Source organism: Balaenoptera acutorostrata, chromosome 6, assembly GCF_949987535.1.
Source record: "Balaenoptera acutorostrata chromosome 6, mBalAcu1.1, whole genome shotgun sequence".
Classification (NCBI taxonomy): domain Eukaryota; kingdom Metazoa; phylum Chordata; class Mammalia; order Artiodactyla; family Balaenopteridae; genus Balaenoptera; species Balaenoptera acutorostrata.
In genome coordinates, this window is record NC_080069.1 from 5,221,740 (window position 1) to 5,245,219 (window position 23,480).

Here is a 23,480-nt window from a genome sequence, read left to right on the forward strand (position 1 = left end):
TTTAGGAGTTTGAAATAGATGACTTAGCCATGCTATAGTCTATTCATTTCTTAGTTATGAACTAATTCTGTGTCCTCAGTTGTCATTCTGGGTTTAGTTGTATTCTACTGTTTATTTTGTTAGTGGAAATATAAAAGCACCTGGGCCACATACAACTTGGAAAAAAGTACTGACACTCTATTTTGATTATTTTGTCACTATCACACTTACCATGACAAAAGATCTTTGCTTTTTCTCTCTAATCCACATTTCATGTTTCTGTGTTATGTTTCCCTTTAGACATAGCACAGTGAGCTCACATTAATAAGAAAATAGAGTCACATTTTAAAATACTATTGATACTGGAGAACAGCTGAGGATGCCATGTTTTTTTCCTTGAAGAATTGATAGGGTGGAATTCTAGAGGCACCCTATGATGTCCTTCTGAAGAAAAGTTCAGGGCGTCATGACACCCAGGCTTAATACCCCCAGGAAACTGCAAGTGTATGGATTCTCCATCACCAGGGGGCCATGTGATTCTTTTTTTTTTTTTTTTTTTTCATGTGATTCTCGAAGGTTAATATGATGATTTTTTTTTGACATCATCTTTCTTTGCTTTTCAATTTTCACAGAAATGCCATCTGCTTCTATACTAAGTTTTCTTTATTGTTTTTTTATCTTTCCCCTTAGGAATCACAAAGAGAATACTTTGAGATGGGAATAAATCTCAGAAAATTTGTCATTTTTGTAAGATGCTGATCTCCTGAATATTTCACTGAGGTATGCCGCTGCATAGCAATCAGGATGTGGAAGGTTTTCCTGCTGACTTCACATGTTTCTGTTGTAATGGAAAAAAGTAAAAATTAGGGTAATTTTGAGGGTCAGTAACACAACTATCCTGCATTATACACTTAAACAGAAATAGAGTCTGTCAGCTGGATTATGGCTACTGCGGAGCTCCTCACCCTGTTTGATATCACGGAGGCTTTTACCAGGCACCTTCGGTCAATTTTCTTTAATTAGAAACCCTCTCCTAAGGATGTGTCCTTTATTCACAGGGGAATAGTTTGCTACTGATCGCCCTGGTTACTAACAGAAGCTTTTGTTTACTGACAATGAATTCAGGCTATAATGTTAATGAAATTTACAAGTTAACAATATAGAAAAAGAGTTAAACAACAGCTGTTTTCCTTTCTGTTTCAGCTACCCAGACAGGGGGCATCTTCAAAAATTCTTTACAAAATTTCTTCACAAATATCCCAAGAATTCATACAATGAGGGTCATATGACCTTTGTCTGTGCAAACAAATGATGTTTAAATCTTTCTAATGACCAAGGAATAAAGATTCATCAAGAAATAGTTTCAGAGAGATTGGAGCAGGAAGCAAGAGCTGTCAGTAGAACTCTTAAATTGGGCGGTCCTTGTATTACATGAATACAGTCATCTAAAATAAACTGTTCGTATTATTAAAAGATGAGTATGATAGCATCCTTTTTTTTTTTGCAAATAAATCCCACACAGAAATGTGTGTAATAAAAGGAACCATTACAATATGACAGAATTTCATCCAGCAAGTTGTGTGGTCAGTGTAACTGTTGGTCATGAGGAAGAAATTATCCGCGATGCTGAGCACCAATTGTTTTGTCTTTTTGCTGCTAAAATAAAAACCAGAGCACTGTTTAGTTACCACGCACCAGAACTGACTCTTCTTCTGACTTTTCACTTTTGCAGATCTCACCAGTCTTGCCTCAGTGTTTGTCTTTAACTAGTTATGATGATCTGCACAGCCGCCTTGTAGAGATAACACCTTGCACGGATAGTTTCATTAAAACGATACATGAAAAATCATTCTGTGCTCTCAGGAGTTGAGGTGTGAATGCCAATACAGAGGATAAATTTATACGTTCAGGACGTGGGTAATCTCGGTCACATTTACACCAGATTAAAGACCCTGCTGTCAGTGTGGGAGTGAGGCTGAGTGAGGTCTTGATCAAGAGTGTGGCGTAAGCCTGGCCACTGGTTTAGGAATGGTGACCGCAGCCCTGATATCCCAAAGACATGATCCTGCGGAACATGTTTGATCAATTTTTGAATTTGTTTAAAGTTTTAAAATCAAGACATTTTATATAGCAACCCAGATTTTAAGATCTAAAAATTAGAGGGGAAATCCTTTGTACACCCTCCTGCCTGCTTCATACGGTTTTAGTTCTTAACTTCCTATACCATGTTTACAAAGTCTAGAGGGTAGACCCAAAGTTTCAGGACTCAACACTTAACTCAGGCTTATTTTTATTTTATTTTGTTTGTTTCTTGGAATTATGTTAACAATGTCACATCTGAAAATTTATACAGAATGGAAAGAACAAGACAGTTCTATCTACTAAAAAAAAAATGATTTTGTATTCTGACATTAACTTATCAATATGTTTTGTGGGTATATAAACATGCCGAACCTTCTCTGTGAGTTAGGCTCATTGCATGCTCTGCAGTTGGGTTGAAACCTAGGAAGGAAAAGGATGTTAGAAAAACAACAAAAGTAATTTCTGCATCACATGACTTTTTTGCTCTTCAGTTTGAGAGTCATTAATGACTCCTTACTGCTCAGTGCATAGAGTCTAAAGTCCTGGGTGTGAAATTTTTTGGCTTTACCTATCTCTCTAGTTTTATTTCCTAACATTATTTTTAAATTGAAGTGTAGTTGATTTACAATATTATATTACTTTCAGGTGTACAGCATTGTGATTCAGTATTTTTACAGGTTCTACTCCATTAAAAGTTATTAGAAGATAATGGCTATAATTCCCTGTTTTGTACAATATATCGTTGTTGCTTATCTATTTTATACATAATAGTTTGTATCTCTTAATCCCCTACCCCTGTCTTGTCTCTCCCTCCTTCCATCTCCCAACTGGCAACCACTAGTTTGTTTTCAATGTCTGTGGGTCTGTTTTGCATATACATTCCTTTGTATTATTTTTTACAATCTACACATAAGGGATATCATACAGTATTTGTCTTTCTCTGTCTGACTTATTTCACTAAGCATAATATTCTCTAGGTCCATGCATGTTGCTGCAAGCGGTTCTTTTTATGGCTGAGTAATATCCTGTTGTATATATGTACTACATCTTCTTTATCCATTCATCTGTTGATAGACATTTGGGTTGCTTCCATTTCTTGGCAATTGTAAATAATGCCGCTATGAACATTGGGTTCATGTATCTTTTTGAATTAGTGTTTTTGTTTTTTCTAGTTATATGCCCAGGAGTGGAATTGCTGGATCATATGGTAGTTCTATTTTTAATTTTTTGAGGAAACTCCGTATTGTTTTCCGCAATGGCTGCACCAATTTACTTCCCACCAACAGCATACAGTAGTTCCTTTTTCTTCACATCTTCACCAACATTTGTTATTTGTAGACGTTTTGATGATAGCCATTCTGATAGGTGTGATTTCTCACTATTGTTTTGATTGGCATTTCTCTGAAAATTATCGATGTTGAGCATCTTTTCATGTGCCTGTTGGTCATCTGTATGTCTTCCTTGGAAAAATGTCTGTTCAGGTCTTCTCATTTTTTGATAGGGTTTTGGGGGTTTTTTTATATTGAATTGTATGTGCTATTTATACATTTTGAATATAAACCCTTGTTGGTCTATTTCCTCCCATTCCTTAGGTTGTCTTTTCATTTTGTCGATGGTTACCTTTGCTGTGCAAAAGCTTTTAAGTTTAATTAGGACCAATTTGTTTATTTTGGTTTTATTTCCTTTGTTTTAAGGAGACGTATCCAGAAAAATATTGCTACAATTTATGTCAAAGTGTCTTCTGCCTATCTTCTCTTTTAGGATTTTTATTGTTTCAGGTTTTACATTTAGGTCTTTAATCCATTTTGAGTCCACTTTTGTATATGGTGTGAGAAAATGTTCTAATTTCATTCTTTTGCAAGTATTCTAATATTTTATAAATGACTTTATATAATGAAGTTTGAATAAATGGATAATGAGAGAATCATGAGAAGTCTACATATTTATTTTTAGTAATCCATAAGACTTAAAGGCAGACAGGCTTGATATGCCACTTATTAGTTATGTGATCTTGAAGACTTTATTAATTATGTGACCTTAACATTTCTGAACTCGAGTTCATCATCCTACTCTTACGACGATTGATTTAGATAAGAATAAATGTCAGTTATGTCATTATTCCCAGCCATGTCATCCATTATATTATATACTTTTTCAGTAGTGTCTGTTTGCTTAGAACATCTCCCATGTGGCAATAATATATAAGAAACTTAATCACATCCAATGTAAGAATTCACACCCACCACTATATTCTATTAACATTTACTGTAATAGACTCTGCCCACATAATTTATCATTTGCTTACTGTATATAAGTTTTGTGTCTTCAACTATGTTATAACTTTTCAAGGGCATTGGGAATAACTCAAATATCTTTAAAAATAGGAGAGATTGTGAAAACAACTACCATTTATATAACACTTTATGATAAACCAAGGGCTTTCTCATACCTTATCCAATTTACTACTCAAAAATCCTTGTGAAGTGGGTGAGGTGGGTATTAGTTTTTTACCCTAATTTTATATAGGAGTTAGCTGAGAGACCTAGAGGAATTGTAGATTTCTTGTATATGGTTTGAAACCCTAATTTATGTCTTCTGGCCCTGGATCCAGAGTATTTCCACTATGTCATGTTGTCTTCTAAAGAACAGGACTAGTGGTAAGTATACGGTTAATTGTGAGAATAAAAGTCCATTGGTTGTTGATTTATAAAACCTAAGATAGGTTTTAGAATACAGGCAATCTTTTCTTCATAAAGATTCACAAATGTGTCTTTTCAATGTTATCACCATCTGTAGTTATCATAAATGAAACTGCTGTAATTTAGAGGCAAGAGGCAAGTTATTTTATTCACCCAGGGTTTTTAGACAGACAAACCCTGAGAGGTATTTTGAGATTACATAAAAGTTAATTACAGTGGTCAGGTAGCCCAAAAGCCTATCATTTCCTAGAGAGGTACATCCTAGTTTCTCACCCATTTGTGTCACATCTCTGACCCCAGAAGATATTTGAGTTTGCTACTTCTGATAAACACATTGTCTATGAGTAATGTTTTACCCTTGGAAACTTTTTCTCATGACCCATTCTCGAGTATATTATCTTTTGATGGGCTCCTGGATTCAGCTCTAATGATTACATATGGTTTCTGCTTAATAGATTCTCTCTTCCATCCCTGCTATTTTTTTCAAGTTAATTATTTGTAGCAACATTACAATGAATAAAAAGTCCACAAGGTGAAAAAGGACGCTCACAAATAAGTGGCCGATCTAGTGAGGGGTCTGAAATAAATGTCTTTTGCAGGTACAATACTCTGTTTGTTTACAAGGTCGTAGATAATGGATCTCTACTGCTGTAATCGTACAGAGGACACAGGGTATCACCCAGGAGAGAAGCCAATGGATCCGGCAGTGGAGATGGCGCACCTGAAAGGAAAGGCCAGAATACTGCTGGGTCATTTACTGGTGGTTAAGCTTTCAGAACCAAGGTAGTTCTATACAAACGGTCTGGAATCGATTTAGGTTTATTCACCCACCTTTCTGGCAGGTGAAAAGGATGCAAACACATCTAACCTCTACAGTGGTCATCGGCCATCAGAAAAATAAATTTATTAATTAAAAGGTTCTACCTTAGATCGTGACACGTGTTTTGTGAATGAGTCTTGCATGTTTTTTTTAAAGTTTTAACGATAGTTGATTACAATGTTATATTAGTTTCAGGTGAACAACAGTGATTTGATATTTTTATAGATTATACTCAATTTAAAGTTATAATAAAATGTTGGCTATATCCCCTGTGCTGCACATTACATTCTTGTATCTTGCTTATTTTATACCTAGTAGCCTGTACCTCTTAATCCTCTATCCCAATATTGCCCCTCCCCCCACCCCGTCCCCAGTAGTAGCCACTACATTTGTTCTCTGTATCTATGAGTCTGTTTCTGTTTTGCTATATTTATTCATTTGCTTTATTTTTCAGATTCCACATATAAGTAATATCATACATTATTTGTATTTCTCTGTCTTATTTCACTAGGCATAATACCCTCCAGGTCCATTCATGTTCTTGAAAATGGCAAAATTTCATTCTTTTTTATGGCTGACTAGCATTCCATTGTATATCTATATCATATCTTCTTTAACCCTTTATCTGTTGATAGACACTTAGGTTGCATCCATATCTTGGCTATTGTAAATAATGCTGCTATGAGCCTGGGGTGCATATACCTTTTTGAATTACTGTTTTCATTTTCTTCAGATATATACCCAGGACTGGATTGCTGAATTATATGGTAGTTCTAGTTTTAATTTTGTGAGAAACCTCCATACTGTTTTCCATAGTGGCTGCACCAATTTACATTCCCACCAATGGTGTCCTAGGGTTCCCTTTTCTCCACCTCCTAGCCAACATTTTTATTTTTTGTCTTTTTTGATAATAGCCATTCTAACAGGTGTGAGGGGATATCTCATTGTGGTTTTGATTTGCATTTCTCATAATTAGCAGTGTTAAGCATCTTTTCATGTTGGCTGTCTGTATGTCTCCTTTGCAAAACGTTTATTCAGGTCTTCTGCCCATTTTTTAATCAGTTGTTTTTAATGTTGAGTCATATGAGCTATTTATATGCTTTGGTTATTAACCCTTATCAGTCACATCATTTGCAAATATCTTCTCCTATTTGGTAGTTTGCGTTTTCATTGTGTAGATGGTTCCTTTGGCTGTGCAAAAGTTTTTAAGTTTAATTAGGGCCATTTCTTTATTTTTGCTTTTGTTTCCCTTACAGGAGGAGATAGATAGAAAAAAAAATTGCTAAGACTTATGACACCTTTACCTAATGTGATAATTGTGTTTCTTCCTATTCATATGGATTAGTTGCTCTCAAATTTTAGTAAGCCTCAAAATCACCTGGAGAACTTATTAAAACACAGACTTCTCTGTCTCTCTGAAAGTTTCTGATTTAACAGGCATGAATTGGGAGCAGGGGATTGTATGTCTAACAAGTTCCCAGGTGATGCTGATTCGCTGGTGTGAGTAGCACAGATATAGATGAGAAGAGACATTAGTGGGGCAAATCCTCAGATAGCCGTTACTGAAGCAGTTCCAGATGATCTGCTTTAACCTGAATCCTCTAACATCATGAAATATCCTCATGATGCCGATATACCTTGCAGGAGTATTAACTGCCAGGAATGTCTAAGAAATTTTATTGGAGATTTATTTATATAAATAAATTTATATTATTTGAAATATTTGAAAATATTTTGTAATATTTGAAAATATTTTTTAAATGTAGTCGTAATATAAAGCCTATAATGATAACCAGAAATGTCCTGGACCACTTCTCTCTGCTTGAAATTTCTGATACCCAGGGGCAACCACACCAATTTTTTAATCTTTATTCTATTATATGCTTCCGTATTTGTAGATAGCATGTGTATATTACTGTTCTTTGTTTTATTTTGATTTTATCTATTGTTCTATTATATAAGATGTATTTTTAACTTTTTCCACCTTTTCCCTCAACTTCCAGTATAGTTATAGCACCAATTTTAGTTAAACTAATATTTAGGTAAGAACATTCATACCTAAATCAAGTAGTGTGCTATAATTACACTTTCCTTCGTGTACATTGGTTTTTCTTAACCTCTAGCCTTATTAATTGACCCATTTTTCGTTTGCTTAGATTTTTATATATGCATCATTAATTCATCCCAACCTCTTTGGAAAAACTGTAACTCTCCTTTTAATATGTTTAAAAAATAGGCAAAGAGTAAGTTTGTTTTTCCTCTTCTTTTTTTTTCCCCACAAACACAACTTTTCTGGATCTGCTTTCCACCCCCCCCCCCTTGTACATTCAGGACTGGATCAGCTCTAGGCTTGCTGCTATTTTGCTACCTCTCTTCAACTTATATATATATTTTAAAATACTCATTTTTTAAAATAAATTTATTTACTTATTTATTTATTTTTGGCTGCATTGGGTCTTCGTTGCTGGTCGCGGGCTTTCTCTAGTTGCAGCGAGCAGGGGCTACTCTGTTGCAGTGCACGGGCTTCTCACTGCGGTGGCTTCTCTTGTTGCAGAGCACGGGCTCTAGATGCGTGGGCTTCAGTAGTTGTGGCACGCCGGCTCAGTAGTTGTGGTGCACGGGCTTAGTTGCTCTGTGGCATGTGGGATCTTCCTGGACCAGGGCTCAAACCGTGTCCCCTGCATTGGCAGGCGGATTCTTAATCACTGCACCACCAGGGAAGCCCCTCAACTTATATTTTTATGCCTCTGACTCTTGTTTTTTTTCCCCTTCCTCCCCCTCCCTCTCCCCCTTTCCCTCTTCCTTATCCTCCTTTTTCTTCTTTTTTAAATTCTTAGTAGGGTTCCTTTGACCATCATTTTCCAATTGCCTGTAAAATATTCTGTCCTGCTATCTCATTTTTACTTTCCAAGAGCTCTTCCTTAGTCTCTAAATACTTCTCTTTTTTAAAATTCTTCTTTCTATAGAGAACCTTTTGTTAAAGCTCTTTGAGGAAATTGAATTTAGATTTTGGGGTGGAAGTTTTCTTCTGAGCCTTACATTGCCTCAGTTTCCTTCCAGTTTATTACAGCTTTTGTTTATGTCGGCCGCCGATTTTATGTTACAAGTTCTCTCAAATGCCTGGCGATCCTTGCCTGCCTGTTCTCAGTTGTACGTGAAGGGGTGAAAACGCTACTACGTTGCTCTGTGTTGGGAACACGTCCCAGTGTAGTTACTGAGGAGCCCCTACCCGTTCCTTGCTTTTGACTCAATTCTCCTGTAGACATTTTTTAAAAAAACATCTTTATTGGAGTATAATTGCTTTACAATGGTGTGTTAGTTTCTGCTTTATAACAAAGTGAATCAGCTATACATATACAAATGTTCCCATATCTCTTCCCTCTTGCATCTCCCTCCCTCCCACCCTCCCTATCCCACCCCTCTAGGTGGTCACAGAGCACTGAGCTGATCTCCCTGTGCTATGCGGCTGCTTCCCACTAGCTATCCATTTTACATTTGGTAGTGATATATGTCCATGCCACTCTCTCACTTCATCCCAGCTTACCCTTCCCCCTCCCCGTGTCCTCAAGTCCATTCTCTACATCTGCGTCTTTATTCGTGTCCTGCCCCTTTAGGGATTTATCTTCTCTTGTCTAACAGGTGTGAGGCAGGCTGGCCGATTTCTGGGAGCTGGTGAGCTGTGGTTAACAGCACTTAGTGTATAGAATCGCCTGGAACACTGGTTTTCATTACACGGTGGCATCCTTTCAACTGTGTTCAGTAGCATGAAAACATGCTTGTCTCATTCAAACTCCAACCCTCTACAGGTGGGTAGCATGGTGGGTGGGCCTCAGAAATCACCTCGTTGTTGGGAAGGGGGATGGAACCCAGGAGCATCTAACAACCCTGTGCAACAATGTCAATCTTATTGTTTTCACCTATAACCTCGCCCTCAGAAACACCTGATGCCTCCAATTTCACATATTTTAGAAGTTCGCTGGCAAAACAAAAACAAACAAAGAACAAAATACACTTCCCTCCCAGTAACTCTCAGCCATTTACAAAAAGGTCATGTCAGTTCCACTGTCTGCTTTCTTGATTCCTCTGGTGCTTCACTGCCATTTTCATGGGGTTTCTGGAGAAAGCAAAGATTAACTCTTGCAGTCAATTAACTCTTGCAGTCAATCTGCTCTTGTATTACCAGCTGCTACGGATTCTCAGCATTACATAGATCAAAAGAAGGAAAATAGGATGTACCTGGTAATGTTGGAGGAGGGCGGGGAGAGGTCATGACCTCTGGTTAACCCCAAGCTTGGACCAGGCAACCAGAGGCCCCTCCCCTCCCGTGTCCGGGGAATGCACGCCCTGCCTCCCCTCGCCATCAGGAGCTCTTTCAAGAACGCAGCCTTCAGAGAGCACAGCGGCGTGGGGACCACCTGATTGGATAGTGACCGAGCCCCTTCAGGCCTCTAGATAAACTTCTGAGACTCAGCCGGCGGGCGAGTGCGGAGGGCGGCTTGTTTTGGGGCCGCTCGGGATAAGCCTGCTGCGTAAGTTCTCTGTTGTTACCCGCGCCGCCGCCCATCTGGAGGGCCTGCCTATCTCTCGGTGGGTCTCTCCTTGTTGTCTGTGTAGGGGGCTGGCTTGTGCACTAACAACTGGGGAACCTTCCAAGAAGCGGGCCTTGAGAGAGATGCCCACAGGGAAGACCCCGAGTTGGCCGTCGCCCTCAGTGGGAGGAGGGGTGTCCTAAATGTTGGACGCCCTGAAGACGCCAGCTGGTCCAAGGCGGCTTTCTGAACTGCTGTAGGGCCCAGCCTCCCAGACGGGAGAGGAATGGTCCCCTCAGTGGGCTGACCTCTGCCCCACAGATGCCGACTAGAGGCTGAAAGGAGGGCCGAGGCCCCGGGAGGAGGCGCGGAGCCCCCTGCAATGCTGGCGGCAGGCGAGGCGGAGCGAGGCTGAGCCGGGGGCTCCGGTAGGCTGTTTGCAGGACGCGGCTGCAGGCCGGCGGATGAACATCCAGCGCTTGTGACATCCTGGTTGGGACGCCAAGAGGTGCGACCCCTGGGAAGCTGATGAGGATGAAGACGAGGACATTGTGGTGACTGACGGTTGAACGGACGAAAGCCCCTCGCCACACACCCCTCATACAAAGGACAGCAAAAGCACATCAAGGGCAGCCCCCGCCAGCGGGCAGCCCCCGCTCAGGAAACGTTCCTGAGGGGAGAATATACCACCGCCGAGGTTATTGATGCAGCTTCCGAGCTCCAGCAAAAAGCCAGAGAAAGTATCCAGGAGAGGTTAGTGCGGCTATGGGATGGGGGGGGGGGGAGCAGAGGAAATGAGCATTACCCCCCCGACACACACCCACACCCCCTGCCCTCCAGCAGCACCTGCATGGCACTGGGGGGTCCAGGTGCTTATAGGTTGGTTTATTCTAGCTGTTGGGAGGCTTGGGACTCTGGAAATCTAGAGAGGAGGTGCAGCGGATTCTTAGGGAGTTGGACATGAAACAGGCCAACTACCCCCGGTCTTTTTTTGTGTTTTTTAAACTTTGGGGTTTTAACTTATTTATTTATTTATGGCTGCGTGGGGTCTTCGTTTCTGTGCGAGGGCTTTCTCTAGTTGTGGCAAGCGGGGGCCACTCTTCATCGCAGTGCGCGGGCCTCTCACTATCGCGGCCTCTCTTGTTGCGGAGCACGGGCTCCAGACGCGTAGGCTCAGTAGTTGTGGCTCACAGGCCTAGTTGCTCCGCGGCATGTGGGATCTTCCCAGACCAGGGCTCGAACCCGTGTCCCCTGCATTGGCAGGCAGATTCTTAACCACTGCGCCACCAGGGAAGCCCCCCCACCCCCCTGGTCTTTGAAGGCTGCCACATTTACTGCAGGAGTGAAAGCTGAGACCCTCCCGCCCGCCCCAGCACCGGCTATGGGATGAGAGGTCCACTCTGAGCTCAGCTCTGAGACAAGTGACTTATGATGCTGGATAGTCCGTTGCCCATTGCTAATCTGGGGGAAATGGGCAAATCCTGCGAATGGGTACTGGCTGTGGGAAAGACCCGAGAGAGACAGAGAGAGCTTGAAAAGCCACAAGGCTATTCCAACAGTGAAAATAACCCAGAAGCAAAGGTGGTTTGACCTCAGTGCTGCCCGGGGCCCACCTGACAAGATAGACCAGCCTGTGGAAACATTTAAAACCTGCGCAGCAGTTCAGACTTGCCCCACAGCCCCTCTCATCCCTGACGGCCCACCAGCTCCAGCAGAGGCCTCAGGGATACACCCTATTCGGGGTCCGTGCCTGACCACACCCCTGGTACAGGACGAGGGCCAAGATCACCTCCAGCTGAGGGCCATCGGGGGGTGATCAGAGGCCTCACGTTGAGCTCACTAGTCATTGGTCCCCAGAAATAAACAACAGGTGATGGCTCTGGTTGCTACTGGAACTGAATGTGCTCTATTAACAGCACAAGTGATGGTTAAAGAGGACAAACAGTTATGTCAGGAAGGTAGGAAGGTCCCTTTGACACTGCAAATGGGGCGTTCTCCACCACGAGATTACAAAGTTTTAATCTCTCCCATACCAAAGAACAAATTGGGTGTTGATCTCCTAGGAGGTCAAACTCTGCAAACCCTTAATGGTGAAATTGGCCTCAGGTTACAGTAATCACATCAGTGCTGAGGGGGAACACCAGCTGGGAACCAGTAAGTCTTACCACTCCTTGAGGCGTGGTCACTGTGGAACCAGATGAACTGCCTGGGAGCCTAAGGAAACAGGAGAAACTATCCAAGAACTGCACAGAGTGGGTATCGTACTTGCTGCCCGTAGTGCTTTCCACAGCCCCGCGAGGCCAGTGAAAAAGCCAGATGGCTCCTGGCGGATGAGGCTGCACTAGGAGAAATGAGCGAGGCGGTCCGCGTCACTGCCCGCCTCTAAGATGCCTTGGCCGTGGTCCTAGGAGTACACCATGCTGAGCTGGACTCAGCAAATGCTTTCTTCAGTACACCCCTGGCCAGAGTCAAGCGATCAGTTTGCCTTCATGTGGGAGGGACAGCAGTGGAACTTTCCAGTGCCTCCCGGCAGCTGCAGCACAGCCCATGCAGGTCATGGTGTTGTTGAATAGGGTCCCGCTGCGCGCCGCTTACAAAATCAAACTCACACATGTTCCTAGAAGGGAAAGTTGTCTTTAATCAGAGTGCCGACAATCTGGGGAGATGGTGAACCCTGTGTCCCCCAAAAACCACCTCTGAGATTCTGCTCGCCATGGAAGTTTTAAAGGGAAGGAGGGGAGTAATCTCAGTGAATCACTGAAATGGGGGGTCAGGGTCACCGCCGTCCCCCACTGTGTGCAGGCTCGTGGACTCCTTGTGATCTTCCTCTAGATGTTCTCTTGCACCCACAGTTTGCTCGCGACATTGTGGGAGGAGACGCTAGGGAAGAGATCTGGTCACCTGTTAATTACTCATTCTTCATTTCTTCGTCTTTGCCTACACTTGTCCGTTCTTTCTGTGGATCAAAGTATCGTGTGATCAAAAGACTTGAAAAGTGTGCCTGGGCTGGAGATGAGTAGAGCATGGGGTGCCTGGTGAAAAGTTAGTCACAATACAGCCCTGCTAAAGTGACAGGGAAAGGGGCTTCCTGTTGAGGGCGGTTTCCTACAAAGCTGCTTACAATGGGACGGTAGCCCGAGACCTGTCCCTCTTTCCTTCCCACATCAGTAAAATGGGCCCGACCCACTGATGATACAGTGTTAACACGTGGAGACTAGCCTCTGCTTCAGGGCACTGCAGACTTTGCCAGAACACCTGTGAGGGAGGGGCTGGGCAGTGAACCCACAGACAATTCAAGGCACTGCAGTGAAGGTTTGGGAATTGCTTGTTCGGGTAAGACATGCATTGTCTCAGCAGCTGTGTTTGAGAAGGTGCAGCCTATCTGACCCCTGGAAGAGGTACCAGCCTTTGGAGGGGCTTGGGGAGGGCTTTTATTCCCCACCTGGCATAGTGTATGCATCCCTTTTACTACCTGGTAAAGAAGAGGCCTGTGTGGGACTGTGGATCAGGGCAGCAAGCGGCCGTTGAGAAGCCAAAATACCAGGGAAGCAGATTAAAGCTGCGGGCATCTCCCAAGCGGGGCTGCCATTTGAGTTTGATGGATCTGTGACTCCCGGAAGTATGGGTAGGCCCCTGTGGCAGGAACAACAGGAGAAGAGAGTTCCCCTAGGATTTTGGTCCCAGTTCTGGAAGGGGGCAGAAGCCAAGTAGCCCTCCAGAGAGCAAAAGACCCTGGCAGTCTAGCTCACGCTCCTCCAGGTAGAGCACCCCAGGAAGAAACAGCATGTTGTAGCTTCCCTGCCCATCAAGGGGTGCGTTGAGAAGACGTTGCATGGGTCCCCGCAAACTCCCAGGGTGACGAAGTGGCAGCCTGTCTGCAGCAGAGAAGCCCCTGTCTGCCTGTCCCCTGTGTCTAGAAATGCGGGTGCTCTTAGGCCCCGTAGAGTCTGTAGATCCTCCCAATGCCCCCTCCCCTGTTTTTGTGGCGGTCCCTGCAGCCTGGAGAGAGGAAGTGGGGAAATTTCCACTGAAGCCTGGCATACAGATGGGTCTAGTCGGGGCAGCCCAACCACAGGGGCTTCAGTTGCCCTTCGGCCCAACACTGACACCATCTAGGTGGAAACTGAAAGGGACTGCAGCAGCCGGTGGGCTAGAATCAGACCTGCTGAGCTGGTCATCACCCCTGAGCCCTGGCCGGTAACCCTTGGCCCCGACAGCTGGGCTGTTCTACAGGGCTTGACCTGATGGTGTAGACAAGGGGAAGCCTAGGGGTGGATGGTCGTGAATAAGCCCTTGGGGGCTCAGGGTGTGCGGAAGGACTTTTATGTTCACCAGCAAGAGCCTGAGGCAGCCCTCACTGTCTTCCGCATCCTGGTCCATGAGGTACTGACCCCCTAGGCCATCAGGAAGCGATGGTCCAGCTCAGTATGAGCCCTAAAAACTGATCCTCCAGGAGATGCATCAGATGGGGTGCACAGAAAAGTGGGGCCACTCAGTGCCTATACTGGTCCCCATCCACCCCTTCCTGGGCAGTCCCCAAGGATGCTGGGTTGCCCTTGAAATACAGTGACTGGTTCATGCAGTAGCAGCATGTCCTGTGTGTCCTAAACAACCCCCAGGCGACTGCCAAAGGAGTCTGGGGCCATCCAGCGGAGGAGTTCCCAACAGTTGGGGGGTTGGCAAGTTGATCATATCAGTCCCCTCCATCCAAGTGAGCATTCTAAATGTGCCTCAACTTGTGAGGACACTGTCTGGCTTAACCCAAACTTTCCCTTTTCCACTCAAACCAGGCAATTTTTTTTCACCCATTAGGCAATTAGAGAAACTGAATGCCCCGTATGGATGCCATCGTCAGATAGCGATCAGGGGTCATGTTCAAAGGTCATGATGTGCAAGACTGGGTAAAATAACATGGTATCAGATGGAAGTTCCATCTCTCCTATAGCCCACAAGCAGCAGGATTGGTAGAAAGGAAAAAATGGAATATTAAAGCAGCAGATTAAATTACTAACAGGTAAAACAGCGTAGCCGGGGGGACTAAGTTACCACTTCGGCTTTGATACATTTGAGCAATCAACCAGTGGGGCCTGTTGCCCCATATTCCAGACTGGGGACCCCTGCCAGAGCACCCAATACTGTAAAGGTACAGAAATGGTGGAAACACTGGGGAGCAGCATGCTGTGGGCTGAGAACGCCAAGCCCCATCACACCTGGGACACGTGCAGCTACTGGGATTTGCGGTGGGATATCCCACAGGGATGGGTGGGTTACCTCACAGCCCTGGGTGAGGGGGGACCACTCAGTCTCCCCTGGGACCCCATTGTCCTGCTGCCAGCTGGGACAGTGGAAACGCACCACACCTGGGACGGAAGGTGCACCCCCGAGTGAGGGGAGAAGCTGGGGCCCTGGTCTGGCATCTCTGGCCCCCAGTCTGTCTCCTCATGCCTAACAGCGTTCCTCCCCAGCCAGTGTGTGTGGTTTGCACAACCAGGTCAAGTTCCTAAAGAGCCAGAGGGCACGCTCTGTTTCCCACTGGAACCGCCCTTCGGCTGCCATCTTTGTCCCCCCATCGGCCTGCAGGACGTCATAGCTCACGCAGAAGCCCTGACTACATTCACCTAGCAAGCCTTGAATGAAGCCAACAAGGCTGTCTTTACTGAACACTGAAGTGCCTCTAATGAGGAGGGCTGTCCTCCCAGACAGGATGGCCTTGGACACTGTCCCTGCCTCACAAGGAAGGATCTAGACAGTGCTGTGTGTTCACACCCGCTGAGTCTGCTGATGTGTCATCTTTAGTCAATCCCAGGAGGACACAAGTGAAAGTCCTGCGTCATCAGACCTGAGCCTAGAGGACTTCATAAACCAGTGGTTCGAAATCACAGGACTCTTGGTGGAAACAAATTGTTATGGTTTTGAGAATCATCTTGATCTGTGTCTTCTCTCGCCTGGGCCTGTATTGCTGCAGAGGTCTCTGCCTGCAACGCCGTCAGACGGCCGCCTGGAGCTACCTCCGGGCTCAGAAGACCCCTTGCAGACCCGCTCAGGGCACACTGCAAAAGTGAGGTCATGTGAGAGCCTGTCTCAAGGGGTGGGGTGTTGGAGGAGGTCACCAGGAGGTCATGGCAACTGGTCCACCTGCCAGCTGGACCTGAGTGATGGGAGGCTCCTCACCTGTCCTTGGAAGGGACATCTGCCAACCGTTCCCAAGGTGGGAACCAGTTTCAAGGATGCAGACTTGAGAGAGTAAAGTGATGTTGAGACCGTCTGGGCTGAATAGTGACTGGACCCTGTGAAGGCCTCTTTATAAACTTTTAAGATTCAGGCAGACGGATGCAGAGATCAAGTTGTCTTGCAGGACAAGCCTCATGTGTAAGTTCTCTGCATATTAAACCCACCCCCTGCCCATCCGGAGGGTCTGCCTCTCTCCCTCTCTCCTTGCCCTCCATGTTTGGGGGTGGAGTAGGGGGCTGGCTTGTGAACCAACAGGTAATCAGAGAGAGCTTTGCATATTCAGAGTTTACACAAGAACATCTCCAGGTTTCATGGCAAAGTTTGTTTTGAAATTATCTATTTTGATCTGAAGGTGATGTTTGTTATAAATTGGTATTATCTAAATCTGTAAGATTTCTATGATTGCTCAGCACTCATCATTGGAAATGCATGGCTGAGACAAAACATGGGTTTTTTATTTTAAAGTTATTTGGTTATTTAAAACTTCCCATTCACAGCTGAGTTTGGGAAAATTTCTAATTATAAACGCAATATCGATCAGAAAAAAATGCATGAGTTTTTTTAGTGTTGCTGTTATAACCCCCAAATTGTTTTATTCCATTTTCTTCTATTTTTATATTTTCTGTTAATTTTTCCATCTTTTCTTTCTTGTCATCCTCCTTTTAAATATTTTTCTTTTTATTCTTAATATTTTATATAAACTCACCATCATCCTTTGTTTATTCCTCTGTTGTTTTCCTGAACTCACCACTATTATGAACAATTTTTTAAAAAAATATACAGATAATAGTCATCTGATCTGGAAAATCTTTCTTCTGATTTAACTACCTTTTTTTATATTAAGTCCATTTTTATTCTTTCAAGACAAGTGGATCCTTTATAAGCTATAAAGATGGACCCAAGGTAGATAATTTTTTCATAAGCACAGTAGTCGTACTGTTTTAAAATAAGAAGTAAGACCTTTTATTTGCCTTAGAAAGGCTCTTAGAGTAGAATTTCCTCACTGAAATTATTCATCTTTTGCTTTAAATTGAAACTTTCAAAAGTGTTCTCTTTATTCCGTTGATGTTTTATTTATTTCCAAAAATGAACTGAATAAAAGGGAAATGGTATGTGAATATGAAAACATTTATTTTACATTATCTTGACTGTTAAGGTTGCGAAAATAAATTTCATTCAAAACATTTTTTGTTTATGACCAAAATAAACAACATAAAGAGAGAAGTAGCTTCAGCCATGCACACAGAAATAATTTTCAAGGTGACATTAGAATATATTGAATTTTACTAAAGCATAAAATATGTTGTGACTACAGTTGTTGACTTTGTGATAATTTCAACTATAAGCATAACCACGCACTATAATTTGACAGAAATCTAGGTGGTAGGCAGTATTTAATAGTTGTTAGGACCACAATGTTGGTCTTAATAAAACTGGTCCAAGTCCTGACTTGGCCCCTGTGGTTTCATTCAAGTTATTTTACTTTTCTGGGCCTTTGATTATTTAGCAGAAAAATGAAGGTTTACAACCAAAGACTATCATAAAGACCGAAGGATCTTCTATACACAGAGTATCCAACTTGGTACCTGGTACACAGTGAGCATTCAATAAATGCTTGCTAATATTGTCACCAGGCCGTTCAAATATACTTGATCAAAACAAGTAAAATTGTACAAATCACAAACAAAAGTACTTCCATGATACAAAATCAATACTACTAATATTTACACTTGGGGCAAGTGAAAACAGCTAGGCATTTATGCTCAGATGAGGTGGTACACTAAGTTATTAACGTCTCTGGATGAAATAAAATTGGAAATGGTAGGTGCTGTGTGCAACGCATGCTCTTATTTTTAAAACGGAGAAGGGTTTTAAAATGTGTATTCATCTGGTCGCTAGCAACAGCTTCCTCTTCAGTAGACTGAGGAGGATCTCTTATTCGAGTATTCTTTGATTGCCTGTGGTGTGCCTGGCTGTGTTTACCTGCCATGCGAAAGGAAATACCTCCTTTTTATGCTCTGAATACTTTCCTTTTCCACAGACATTTCCACTGGGCCTGGGAGATGGGCAATTCTATGCATGGACAGACGGTGTAAGAAGAAAGGACTGGCATGACTATGGGAGCATTCAGAAAGAGGCTGTGCGCTCAGGTACGGAGTTCAGTGTATCCCAAAGTGCTACTTTGCTTTGTCACTTACAGGATCTCTCATTAGTGTTTCTTCTGCACCCAGTAAGGTAGGTTTCATGGGGACATTGGAGGTCAACGCTGGGCAGAACCAAAACAATTTCAAATTTCAGAGAGAGAAAAAATATAATGAATAGCCTTTACAATATGAGCTGAACAAAGAGGTCATTCGAGTTTTAGAAATCTGCCGTGCTTTATACTTCCAGAGTGTCTTTCAATCATTTCTGGGGGTGTCTTGGATTTATTCATGAGACTTGACTTGGAACACATGTATCTTGAGCTAGATTCGCTCATTAGGGCTGTGGTGTATCTAACTGGCTGGGCCAAGGATGGAAGGAGGACCGCAGTTCTAGACACTGGCAGGTGGCTCAGAAGAGCCGGGGACCTGAAGTTGGCCGTACCTGGGCAAACTAACAGGCAGTTCAGTGGGATCCAGTAGGTCTGTCTATGCAAAGCAGATTCTAGTCTTAGGCTAGGGATAGAGGAAACATTTTACTTCTTGGAAAAGTAACAGGAAAAACTATGTCCTTCTAGAAGGACTTAGGTTGTTGGAAACAGGGATGCAGAAGGGTATAGACATAATAACCGAGTGAAGGTAATAACCTTCACTGATGATAGGAAGTCCATATTCTATTATTCAACCAAAGGAGCTCTGTTGGGTTTTCTGTTTGTTTGTGTTTTGTTTTCGTTTGGTTTTTGGTTTTTTTGTTGTGGTGAGGATATCACAGAAATTGAGAAGCTATGGTTTGGTAAAGACATCTTAGCAACACGGAAATGGTGCATCCCAGGTCAAATCAGCAGCAGAATCACGAGTAGCCACAGGCTGAGGTTCTCCTGGGCAGCCTTCCTCCTGACTTCTCCCCCCAGGAAGACAGGAGTGAGATATTCAGATAGTTATGACACTGTTCAGGGCTTTGGATGTTCTCAGCTCTGGATCAGGTGTGCTTGACTTAATGAGAGTCTTCCATTTTCTTCTTTCATTCCTTTCCTCCAAGTAAGACCGTCCCCCCCACCCCCGGCTTGTCATAAGGAGTCCCCTGTCCCTCAGAGCGTCAACCTCTTCCATATGACGTCACCCCTCCAACCTTAGCGTGACTCCGTGAACAGTGACAAAGGCAAGCTCCTTACCAGAATCCGTACTTTTCCAGTCCTCTGATCTTTTTCCTCTATTTGCTTGATCAGCCCTGTATTCATCCAACCATCTGTTTCTTTTTTTAACCACAAGATGCTGAAAGTTTGGGGAGATGTTCTCATAATTTAACCACAAGTTAGTAATAATAATAAAAATAATAATAATTGAATAGATGTTTTGTACTAGGGGCTTCGCATATGTATTTTATTTAAATTTCACGATGACTTTGATAGATAGGTATTATAATCCCCAATTTGTACAAAGAAAAAAGGAAAGAAAAAGAAATGAGTTCTTAAGAATTCATGAAATATTATCCAAGGTCAAACAGACAATAATTTGTAGAGAGATATTAAACATCAGGTCGTCTTATGTTCTGTTACACCCCACCATCAGACATCGAATGATAATATCTGGGCAAAATGAAGTAATGGCAAGAGAACATACAGGAGAGAGACACACCTGAGTTCATATCCTAGCTTTTCTGTGTAAGTGGCAAGTCAGTTTGTCTGTCTGATGTTCTACTTCGCAGAATTGCTATAAGGATTAAAGATACTATATCTAAAGTAATTGGCCAATTATTTGCACATATTATAAACTCCACCAATGATAACTGTAATTATTTTTCCATCTAAGTTACTTTCACTTGATTTGGTGTGCCTATCCTTTGCTTGTGCCAATGAGTTTTGGACACAAAATCCTATACTTCACATTTATTTCTGCTGCATACTACCCTTTCTGCCTCCTGGAAAAATGTACCTTTAATTTTCTCATCAGAGTTCAGGGCAAGGGAAATTGACCTACAAAGAAAATTGGTGATAAAACAAGTTTCCTAAAGTACAAATTTTGTATGCAATTAAAATACTTTTAAATGCTAGTATATGTATATGATTCACTGGAAGATACATGAAAAGTGCAATAGACTACAATTTATCATTTTTTAGAAATACCGTAGAATATAACCTAAATAAAATATGTACACACAAACACACATGCAGTTATAAAGTCAAAATGAGATAAACGTCTCTGTTCCCAATAAGCAGGCCAAGAAAAAGGGTCATTGGTACTATTCTGTCTCCTCCAAGTCTTGGAATTTGTATTCACTCTTACTTTTCTCTGTAATTTCTTATGTCTAAACAAATATTGTTGCATTTTGCCTGTGTTTGGACTTTATCTAAACATTGAATCATATAGTATGGCTTTCTTCTTTCATTCAAAATTATTTTTGAGATCCATTCTTGTGTGTGCACTTCTAGTTGATTCGTTGTAACTGTTTAATTTTCTTTTTTTTTTTATATAAACTTTTCAAATCTTTAAACTCCTAGGTTTTTAAAACACATATTATGACAATGGTCTCATTGTACCATTCTATCCCCTCCCTTCACCCGAACTAAATATAAAATCATTTTTACCAGTAAAGCAGATAACTTTTAATGAAATGGGTGAACTCCAAAATGGAAATTATAAGACTTTAAAAGATTATTTTTCTTCCCCACCACCATCCTCCCCCCACCCCCCCGCTTTCCCCCCTTGGTGTCCATACGTTTGTTGTCTACATCTGTGTCTCTATTTCTGCCTTGCAAACCAGTTCATCTGTACCATTTTTCTAGATTCCACATAATACGCGTTAACATACAATATTTGTTTTTCTCTTTCTGACTTACTTCCCTCTGTATGACAGTTACTAGGTCCCTGAACATCTTTACAAATAACCCAATTTTGTTGCTTTTTATGGCTGAGTAATATTCCATTGTATATATGTACCACATCTTCTTTATCCATTCGTCTGTTGATGGGCATTTAGGTTGCTTTTGTTACCTGGCTATTGTAAATAGTGCTGCAATGAACATTGGGGTGCATGTGTCTGTTTGAATTATGGTTTTCTCTGGGTGTATGCCCTGTTGTTTAATTTTCTACAACGGTTTCCACTTTGTAAACATTCTGAGAGTTCCCAGGTTTGGGTTATGTATGACGCTGCTCTAAGTATTCTTGTGCATGGTTCTGGGATAGACACAATATTTTCTTAGGGTACGTATTTAATAGAATTTGCATGTCCGAGGAATGCACGTTTCAGTTATATTATGTAGTATGTGACAAACTGTTTTTCCAAGTTGATATGCTGATTTCACTCCAATCAGTAATGGATGGAATTCCCATCGCTCTGCATCCTGTCAACACTTAATATTACTGTCTGACTTTTCATTTTTCTCAATTTTGTGGTATGAAATAATCACTCATTGTCACATAAATTTGCATGTTACTGATTTTAATGTAGTTGCTCTCTTATTTATGCTTATGGGCCATTTGTGCCTTCTCTTAGGTAAAAGTCCTATTGATTTCTATTTCCAATTTTTTGATTTCTTTATTTTCCTTATTGGTCCACAGAGTGCTCTTAATTTTTTTGAATAATATCCTTCAGCAGTTGTACATGGTGAAAATATCTTATCCCACATTTTGTATATATTTTTTTAAACTCTATATATTGCCTAATGAGTAGAAGTTCTTAATTTTGTTTTAGTCAAATTTACAAATAATTTTTAAAGGATAGGCTTAATTGCTGTTCTACATTGTCTTTTTAAGCTTGAGAATTTTACCTTTTACACTTAGGTCTTAAATGCAGCTCATCTTCATTTTTATATCATGTGAGGTAGGGGCTCAATATTTATTTAGGTTTTACCTAGTTAGATATCCAATCAACAGCACCATTTATTAGAAAATGTATCTTTTCCCACATCGATCAGCAGTGTTGACTCTATTATAAAAAGTTTCCATATTTGTGTGTTCTCATTCTGGTTTCTCAGTTCTGTTCCATGAGTGAAAAACTTTGAGCTAATGAAATAATATCTTATGTACTATATCTTTATAACAATTGTTGATATCTGGTAAAGTTCATTCTGCTTTCTTTGCTTTTCTTCTTGGGAATGTTTTGCCATTCTTTTTTTTTTTAAATATTTATTTATTTATTTATTTTTGGCTGTGTTGGGTCTTCATTTCTGTGCGAGGGCTTTCTCTAGTTGCGGCGAGTGGGGGCCACTCTTCATCGCGGTGTGCGGGCCTCTCACTATCGTGGCCTCTCTTGTTGAGGAGCACAGGCTCCAGACGCGCAGGCTCAGTAGTTGTGGCTCACGGGCCTAGTTGCTCCGCAGCATGTGGGATCTTCCCAGACCAGGGCTCAAACCCATGTCCCCTGCATTGGCAGGCAGATTCTCAACCACTGTGCCACCAGGGAAGCCCGCCATTCTTTAACATTAGGATTTTCTTTAAACTTTTAGATTCAACTTGTCAGACTTTATGCACAATATGCAGATACACACAGAATATTGGAATTTTAGAATTGTATTAGGTCTGTTGATAAATTAGGGAATAATTTACATTTTTTCCAATATTAAATTATTCATTCCGTGGTATATCATTATATTTCTTGGTGCTTATTTGTTATCTTTAGGGGTGTGTTTGTAATTTGATTCTCAGACATTTTCAGTGTTATTCCTAGAAAACTAACATTATATGGGTATTGAGCACGTTGTTGATTTTATTGAAGTTCTGAACTATTTGTAGCTGGTATAGAGAAAGGTTAATAATTTTTAAATATAGACCCAAATTTAGAAAACATTCTAAACTCTTTTATAAATTATAATCATTTACCCATAAGTTATTTTGGATTGTTAGTGTAGATACTCATAATATCTGTAAGTAGTGACAGTGTTTAAAAGTTTTTCCATCCTAGACCTTATAATTTTAGTTATTTTTACTCTGTTTCTGCACTTGCTAGGAACTCGAGTATCATGTTGTCCAGTGGGTACTGGTGGCTGCTTTTGATTTGTTA

The 23,480-nt window shown here is 41.8% G+C and overlaps 1 protein-coding gene across 1 annotated transcript in view; it reads left to right on the forward strand.

The window, feature by feature from the left end:
* GALNTL6 (polypeptide N-acetylgalactosaminyltransferase like 6) overlaps positions 1 to 23,480 on the forward strand; it is a 1,175,458-nt gene that overhangs the window by 372,250 nt on the left and 779,728 nt on the right. The window contains exon 2 of the mRNA XM_007192672.2: positions 18,382 to 18,490. Within this exon, the coding sequence (XP_007192734.1) occupies positions 18,382 to 18,490 (109 nt within the window). The remainder of the gene's footprint in view (positions 1 to 18,381; positions 18,491 to 23,480) is intronic.